Genomic DNA, 8,980 nt, shown 5'->3' with positions numbered 1-8,980 from the left:
TTTATGGTCAAATTACCTATTCTTGACAATATGTGCTACAGACCCGACCCGAACACTACTGAGAGAGAGAGACTGTTTATATTTCTTTTTGCTAACTGCTAAATTCGCTTCTTCTATAATGTAGAGGAGACAGACTCCCCTAGTCACCCACCCATACACACAATTGACACAAGGCCAAATACACCTCATAGAAGCAAAGACCAAACAATTTTAGGGATTAATATAGCATTTTTTTAATGAACTAAAATCTTGAAGGGAAAAAACTTTGAATTAATTAAGTGGTCACCAGGGCGATTGGCCTGTGATAGTGCCTTATTTCTCACACTGGTGCAGGCACCCACCGGTGTTTGAAAAATTCACCCAGAAAATCAGGTAGCAGACGAAGTGTCAAAGCTTCCCTATGTCCGTAATTCGCGAGAAACTGACGAAATTCAAACGCCGGTGCAGCCCTTTAAGCTTGGCCTATTCGAAAGAGTCCCAATTAATTTTATAGTGTGAACTGGTCTTTAAATTAACCTATAATATGTGCTCGACGTTCAACATTGTTTAAAGGAAAGGCACCATCAGGAGTTTCAATTGGTGCTCTAAGTGCTCAAAGAGGCTGACCACGTTGACGCCACTCCATAGGTTTGCCCATGCAGGACCATCATGACTGTATTCTTTTTCATTAAGAAAAAGTAATCGCTACGTTCTCTGACGACTTCATGCCAAGTAAAAATTACGGAAAATGTTTATAAGAGGTTCTCTCTCGAAAATTAGATTTAATAGAACTGGAGTTTCGATTCCCTCTAGACCAGATTTGTATGAAAGTTTCAAACTCACGACCAGTGAAATTATACGAAAACAATTTGAAAATAAGTAGGTGAGAAATTTTTGTAGCGACATTTGGGGTGAAATTTTAAATTTTTCATTCGCCCAACTAATCGGATCGTGTAAAAACGGTACAATTATTCATAGCTTAAATTGTCTATAGAAACAGACAAAGGGAAGTTACACGCTTTTAGACATTTCAAATGAATAATTAATGTGTCCGTGGTTCTGTGGTAGAATGCTCACCTGACGTGCAGGAGCGCTCGGGTTCGAATCCCGGCCGATTAAAAAATTATATTACACCCAATGACAAAAAGAGGGCGCTTTTGGAAAAACCTTTTCCCTGATTCTAAGAAACTGCGTACTCAGTGATTACCCTTTGCCCCGAAAATGCGAACGCGTTCGCAGGCCTGACAGACAGACAGACACGGTGGTTGTATAACCCCTCCTAGGGTACAAAGTCCTCTCGGAGAGGTAAAAACATTACACCAAAAATTCTACATGTGACTTTGAAGGGGCGGTTTGGAAAGCTATTTTTTACAAGTTATATTGATTAAAAACAAGTACAACATAAATTTAAAAAAAATTGTATATAATGTTTTATTTTTGGTGTGATAAAATACACTGTATTTTATCACACAAAAAATAAAACTTTCTAGTTTCTACCTCTCAAGGTAACTTGCATGTGGCCTAGCGAAAAGTAAAGCCGGCACTAGAAGCCTCCTAAGTTCTAACATTGCATTGCAAGTGTATATTTTAGTGTTATTGTTGAAATAACTAATAATATACCGTTTATCTTATTGGTATAATTATCTAAATAAATGTTTTACTTCTTAAACGGCTTCTATGAACTTATATATGATTAATGTAAAATTGGTCCTTACCGTTGCTCAAATAAAATAGTCCGGGTAAAGATCCAAGCACGGAAGTGGGGAAATTTGGATGTGTAAGCCAAAACATTACCCATAAGCCTTTGGTAGCCGGTAGGCGCGTGTAAATGGCGCCACATTTCGGAAATATCCGTACATTACCGTTTCATAGGGGTCAGCTAAAGCGCTAGATATTCTGGGAGTTCTTCGGCAGTCGGCTTCTAGATGGGGGAAAGAGCTTGGGAAAGAGTTCACTATAGAGGTATGGAATTTTCCCCTCCAGGCTCCATCTTTCACTGCGCGCGTAGAAAATAACGGCAACGGCAGAAGAAACACGATTAACTGCCGAAGCCTTTTCTAGTCCTATTTTTATCATATGTGGTGTTGTAACAGTCTAAAAATAATTTGGAAAATATAGGCAAAATTATCGTACTTTCGCGTACGATAATACATTTTACATCGTACATCGTACCTGAAACGAAATTCGCGTACGTGTACGATAATTATCGTACGTCTGGCATCCCTGATTTAGTGATTTTCAAAAGTCTGAGATGCCGCTCGCGCCATCTATTGAATTTTCGCGTTTTGGTGATACAAACAAGACGGCGTTTTAGGTTTAAGGAATTACACAGCTTGGATCAATTTTCAGGTACGTTAAAACGTAATCAAACTTCTATTCTTTTGTATTTATAACGCACTGTAAGATTTTATGTAGTCTTAATAATTTTAGGTATTAGTTTCAATGGGAAAGCGAAAAAGGATACTCCTAACATATGTGGTTTCCTATCATACCTGGGGTCGCTGTTACATTTGGGATAAGCACAGTGCTTAGTTCTTCCCATATATACAATTTCAATAGTATTTGCTTAATTAGAAATTAGCGCAAATATTATAAATCTCTAGTAATTTCTATATTTACCACAAAATAATCATAACAAGAAGGATCTAAATGGCGAAAAAACCAGTAACTTTTTCAAATCACTGTACGTTACGCGCATGTGCCGAGATTTACTTGTATCACCGTTTCCATGACAACCCCACCCCGCCCCGTTTTTTGGGCCATTCGTAAGGCGCCCAAGAATGCATTGCCGAAGGTAGAGTGCAATATCCAGTAACACGTTTTTAATCCAAGGTTGAACTTCCCGCCTCTTAGATAGATTCCTGCTGTTACTGCAGCGCTCCAAGCGACGGAAAATCATTGTCGCGAAAATAAATGGGGAGGATATTTTTGGCCGGGGCCGCTATCGTCGTGAGCAGCCTGCGTGTGCAGGGGGCCGTGGCCATAGAAATCGGTTAACAAACTAGAACGCTTAATCGAATGTCTGGCAGACCACCGATTAGATTCTTGGCTAAAGCGACAGTAGCACCATCTACGCCGCGCGCACGAAGCTTATTCTTTGTTATTTTACGAGATGATAGATTATCTTTTGAATAATTGTAGTAACTTATATTTATTATTAAAAACAATAGTTTAACTGTATTTAGGGCTTAGCCTTTGCTATCTGATTATGTCACTCTTGTAAGCTAATGTTATACAATTATATGTTACCTAGCTAGCTCATATTCAAAAGTTAAATTTTTCTTCACTGTTAATTTGTTTGGGAATTTTACATTGGTCGCATAGGCCTAACTATTTATAATACTTAAAATTGTTAGTTTATAGTAGGTTTTCAGTTTGCTTCTGTTAAAATTAGATGTACTTTTTGCAAGTATATTCTTGAGGTCTACATTTAGCGTTGAAATAATACACAATGTATATACTAATTTAAAGTATTAAATATTATTTACTATACGTTTGATTCGTTCGCGTTATACATGCTGAACAGTCTCATCAGTGTCGTGTTTTCTTTTCAAAGCATTGATACTGGTCTTGTGGATTTAATCCTTACGGCAGTCAATATGAACTTAAATTGAAGGGACCCATTATTCTGACTTTCCCATAATTTTCTCTCACACAACCTTCACAAAAGCTTAATTTTCAAGCGATTTATTGCAGAAATAACAAGAGTTCGCTGTGGGGTAAATTTTAAACGCGGTTACATAAAGAGCAGCGGACGCGCGGCTCAAAATTATTGTAAGACGCGTTTCAGGAACAACGTTAAAACCGCGAATACGCGACACAACCATTGAATTGGGAATAATACTGCTAGAATTACAATTACAATTTAGGTTGCCATGGTTACGCGGGACCTGTTCTGATAAGACTGTACGAAATTCATCTTTATAATTAGGCGGTAGCGCCATCTATATTTTGTAAAGTTCCATGGCTAAAAATAAATAATTATTGGCTAACTCACCGTAACTTGAGTTAAAAAGGATCGTGTTGACAGAATAAAATTATTTTTAAACAACTTTGTTACGAGAAATCATACATTTCAATGTCGCATCAGATTCGCCAATAAATTCAATTGCAATAAAGTTGCCACCACTAGAGACAGATGTCGCCACAGTAGAACGATAAAGTTGATAAAGCCTCCTTATTAAACGAAATTGGTCCCGCGCCAGCCAGATTTAGTTGTACCTCTATTTATTCCCAACTCAATGGACACAACGATTGCTCGTATCTAAAATGTTCGCGATAAACCATTACCACTAACCTGTGAAAAGATATGTTTTCTTTTGTGTATTTATTCTTACACGATTTAATTACGCAATTTTGAGCCATTCTTCAAATTTAATTAAACATAAGTCGCTTTAAAGATGAAATAAAAACCGCGTTAGCGTCGAGCTAAAGTCGGCCATTTAATCTTAGGCGAAATAGAGTGTTAGTTCACCAGTAACTTTCGTTGCCAGCCAAACGAAAAGCATGGGCCAAAGGCAGGGTTCTTTAAAAGATCTAATCGGACCATGCGACAAAATTTCAAAAATCGTTCTAGTTTGTTATCCGATTTCTATGGCCGTGGCGGATCTTACTAGGAGACATCCCGAAGTGTAACCCACCGATTTTGTTCATTGAAAATAACATGGGATTCTGAACGAGTCCTAGGGCCCCCCCCCCCCCTGTGAAAATTTTTAACCAATTTCAAAATTTCGAAAATTACAAAATAGAAAAAATAGATATAAATTGACAAAAAAAAACATCAAAACTGATCAACTTTTGATCAATTTGAGGTCAAAAATGTTATTTTCAATGGAAAAATTTAATATTTTGTGTTGTCAAAAACATTTTTCGTTGCCATGGCAAAACGGTTGCCCATTGAATAAATTTCCTTTAGGATTTTTCAAGTTACATGAAGGTCTACAATCCCCCGAGTTTGAACAAAATCGGTGGGTTACACTTCGGTATATCTCCTTGTTAGTGGGGTCACGGCCAACTTTGACACTCGCGCCATAGCGGCCAACCCATTCGTTGAAGTTTTAACGAACAAAAATATCTCTCCACTCTGTGTTCCCCTAGCGGAAAATTATTTTTAGAATAGTTTTTGCATTGGACCCAATATAAAAACAAGCGTTGCGCTGAATGCCGATTGTTTATAGCGGGGATAATCCTTGTTCATGCTTGGAGGAATAACGACGAAGGGGTTGACAATGGGGAAAAACAGCTGTAAACCGAGCTTCAAAATAGCTAACGCAGCGCCATTTCGGGATTCTTCGTTATGGTAGCTATTTTAAAGCTTGGTTTACAGATGTTTTTCCCCATTGTCAACCCCTTCGGTGGTAAACGTTTCGTTGCGGACCTCTCCCGGTTGTTTTATCTCTATTTGCTCCATACTCTATAGTTAATACGTCCCTGGGGCCTGGTAATAGCTTAGTCCGAATCAGTTCTTTGAACGGTTCCAGACTTACGAATAGTTTTCAGGGCCGTCTTAAGGCATGGGCTAAGTGGGCTACAGCCCAGGGCCTCCAGCCAGTTTGGGGGCCCTGGAAAGGCCATCCATACCGCCTCTACTCTAGGGATAAGGGATTAGTTAATTAAATATTATTTATACTCATTTAATATTATGTATCTTTTAGTTACGTCTAAAGTAATTTGACTCATCGCCACATCGCGCATCATACGGTACCAACAATTTCTAAAACCTAACAGCGAGTCACTGCCAGTAAAAATCTTATTTTCAGTAGAACTATGTTATACTTTTGCAATTAAAAGCTTTGGTTTGATTATTGTGTAGTTGAATTTAGACAATGGACATACAAAGGCTGTCCGTTGGGGATCGCAAAGGTCTGATGAAATAATTTAGCCCATGGCCCCAAAAGGCCTTAAGACGGCCCTGATAGTTTTCACAAAAAGGGAAGCCTAATCTGAAAGTAAAGGTCACTGACGTCAAAGCAACATTATCATCTGGTTTTTCTTTTAACTGCCCATGTGTCAGATATCATTGAAACTCTCTTTTAGTCTTATGTTTTTTACTGAATACTGAATATGTTATTGTCCTATTTGTCAAATTTATTAGTCTATATGATTCAAGCAATAGCTTCATATGTTTTTTCTATGGCACTCAGCTCCGCGCTGCTGGGGATCGGAGGAAGATCTTTTCTGGTGTATGCGTTTTCTGGAAGTCTTCTGATTTCAATGTCATCGTATATGGGTTCCGCATCTGCAAATTAAAATGTATATTAAAAAGATCTCGGATACTTTTCTATCTACCAAGGTATCATAAGTTAAGGTCTACCATAGGGGCCCATGGTAACTGCGTTGTCCTGGAGAGAAGAAAATTAACGTACGACGATAGGGCAGTAGCGACCTCTTCTTTTTAAAAATTTCTACATCTAAAATATTCTCTTACTTGATAGAGCACTAACAAGTAAGAGCAGCCACGCTCGGGTTGATAAATGCCACACAAAACGCGTCTAAATCTCAAATTTGAAAAATAAATGCCTTCATAAACACCACTCTTATTTTTAATAGACAGTTATAGGTTCTGATGAATCATTTCGCAACGATAAGTGTTAATTTTAAGTTTGAAAGTGATAACATTGCGAATAAGCCTTTGCTACAGTGCTACGGGCTCGCGGCGGAGATTTCTCCCGCGTGGTTCTAAGTTGAAAAACGTTCGCGCACGCCTTCTGCGCATTCATCATGCGTTTCGCGAAATTCATTTCAAAAATGCTTAGTTGAGGACGTAGCCACTAGGAGGTGCAGATTTTGAATACCTACCTCTTAATAACGGGTACGTGATCGAAAAAAATTTGTCCTAGACCTTTGCACATAGAAATCTCATAGGTAACTAGAATGCTGCCGCCTACGGCCGAGCTTGACGCCAGTTCGCCTTGAACCTTCAGCCAATGAGAGGCCGTAGAGTGGTTCCGCCAAGGAGGATAATAATCCTCCTTGGTTCCGCTACTATAGCGGGAGATAGGTGACGTCATTCTCTCTGGTGACATTTAATTCTTGGCAGAACCACTCTTTGAGCTCTGATTGGCTGAAATCTGGCTATCGTCTGCCACGGCGTTTGGTCCATTTGCCAGTTACACGGCAGCATTCTAGTTACCTATGAGATTTCTATGCCTTTGCATATGGGGACCTTATGATAGGCTTATGCTCATAAGTGTACGTCATTCAAGAACCCATACTTAGAACTATGAAAATAACAAATGCTGGTAACAAGAAGTTATAATTCTCAAAATCAAGGAATAGATGTTTCCATAAAATAAAATCATAAAAATTAAAAGAAATAATTATTTTTCTCCGCGTCACCATCTTAAGCTTTAAGTACTTTTTTTTTGGCACGCGCTGCGTCATGTTTGAAGTGTCGATGACGTTTTACTACGAAAAGTCCTGGATATAAGAGTAAATTCGACGAGACATTGTTTTTAAGTATAAACTGAACTGAGCTTCTACGTATTTCGTGACGAATTAGCTACATAAAAACAAGTTCAACAAGCGTAGCTTATTTTATGGATCGTCCTCATCCAAAATCTTTCTAGACTCCAGCTCATGCTCTCTATCTTCAATATAGCTAGTGACGTAAAAAAATATTTACACGTGACCCCCCGTATTTTATAGAAACACCTATTGATTCTAGTATCTGAAAGGTGGTTTCTTTTCGCCTGTTCTCCGACTAAAAGTGTACTCTTTTTACCCTAAAACGTTTTATTCGCCTGTTCCGGGCATGACAATTACTCCGCCCCACAAACTATTCGCTTGTTCCGGAGTATTATGGCTACTCTATTTACTCCTTCAGAATTTATCTGCTAAAAAGGCCACAGGCAGCCATTTTCTAAAAACGTTTTTACTACGACTCAAACTATTCGCCACCACAGAATCGGAGTAAAATGACGTCATAGCGTTACTCTTCTTACCCTACTCCGAAATCCCGGAACCAGCGAAAAGAAACCACATTCAGTTTCATAAAATCTTGAAAAAATGGGCCTATAAATTATAATTTATTATTATTATTATTTATTGTTATTATTTTTATAAAGATACTTTTTATGTATCTTGTTTTCGATAAGGTATTTCCTTTACTGAAGTTTTACGTGATATGACGTAAATTACGTCACTGACAAGACTTGACGAAAAACGCGTCATCAACTTTTACCGGTGGCAAACGGAGGTTAGTGAAGTGGATTTTAAGAACTCGCAAAATTACCCGGTTCGTATAAGCAGTAAAAGCCCTATACGGACTTTGTCAATAGCTAGGAGCAACAAACAAAAAGGAGAACGCAGCTAGCCTTCAAACACGCTAACGCAGTGTTGTGTACGAATTTCATTGGACGAGCCTTAACACCGCGCTTAACACTGAACATTGTACGAAAAGGAGGAATACAATTTCCGAATTTCCCCCTCCGACGGCAGCAGACGCTAAAGCGTCTAACCAATGAAAAATGTACAAAAGAAAATACACGACTTTTGACGGGTTGCGTTCTCCTTGTCAATATATATTTTAACTCATGCCTCGCGATCAGATTTGGTTTCCGTGGTAACCTTTTCAAAAATCCAAGGAATATAAGAATGTTACATTTATGGTGCACAAATTGTATATTCCGTATGAAACAAGATCTCATTGAAAGTTTTCTATGGAAATATTATACTGAGGCATATTTATCGGTGATTATATTATTATGTTACTAGGTTAAGTCAAGAATGTATTTATTTATATTTAGGAAGAATGATTATGTTGCGACAATCGCCAGGCACGTTGAACGCCTTTTCCCCGTCTCGCGCGGGGGGAAAGACAAAACGTCACCGGCGTTTGATTTCCATCGCGTTAGGTGACGTAATTTTTAAGCAGCCAATGAAATACCGGGACTATTCGTTTTATTTTAAGCGGAGGAGCGTACTGGGGGGACCAACGGGTGGATTGAGAGGTTTACCCCCATTTCGCCCAAAATAGTTCTCCCAATCCCATTTCTCCGTA

At 38.5% G+C, this 8,980-nt stretch overlaps 1 protein-coding gene across 3 annotated transcripts in view; it reads right to left on the bottom strand.

The window, feature by feature from the left end:
- Positions 1–6,017: 6,017 nt before the first annotated feature.
- Positions 6,018–8,980, bottom strand: part of LOC149958333 (receptor-type tyrosine-protein phosphatase delta-like) — a 68,078-nt gene continuing 65,115 nt past the window's right edge. For all 3 annotated transcript variants that reach the window (XM_090165772.1, XM_090165773.1, XM_090165775.1), the window contains one exon: positions 6,018–6,217. In XM_090165772.1, coding sequence (XP_090021898.1) covers positions 6,084–6,217 — 134 coding nt within the window. In that variant the 3' untranslated portion in view covers positions 6,018–6,083. The remainder of the gene's footprint in view (positions 6,218–8,980) is intronic.

Source organism: Leiobunum rupestre, chromosome 2 (assembly GCF_980474605.1).
Source record: "Leiobunum rupestre chromosome 2, qqLeiRupe1.1.hap1, whole genome shotgun sequence".
Taxonomy (NCBI): Eukaryota; Metazoa; Arthropoda; class Arachnida; order Opiliones; family Sclerosomatidae; genus Leiobunum; species Leiobunum rupestre.
This window is presented reverse-complemented; position numbering and strand designations above follow the sequence as displayed.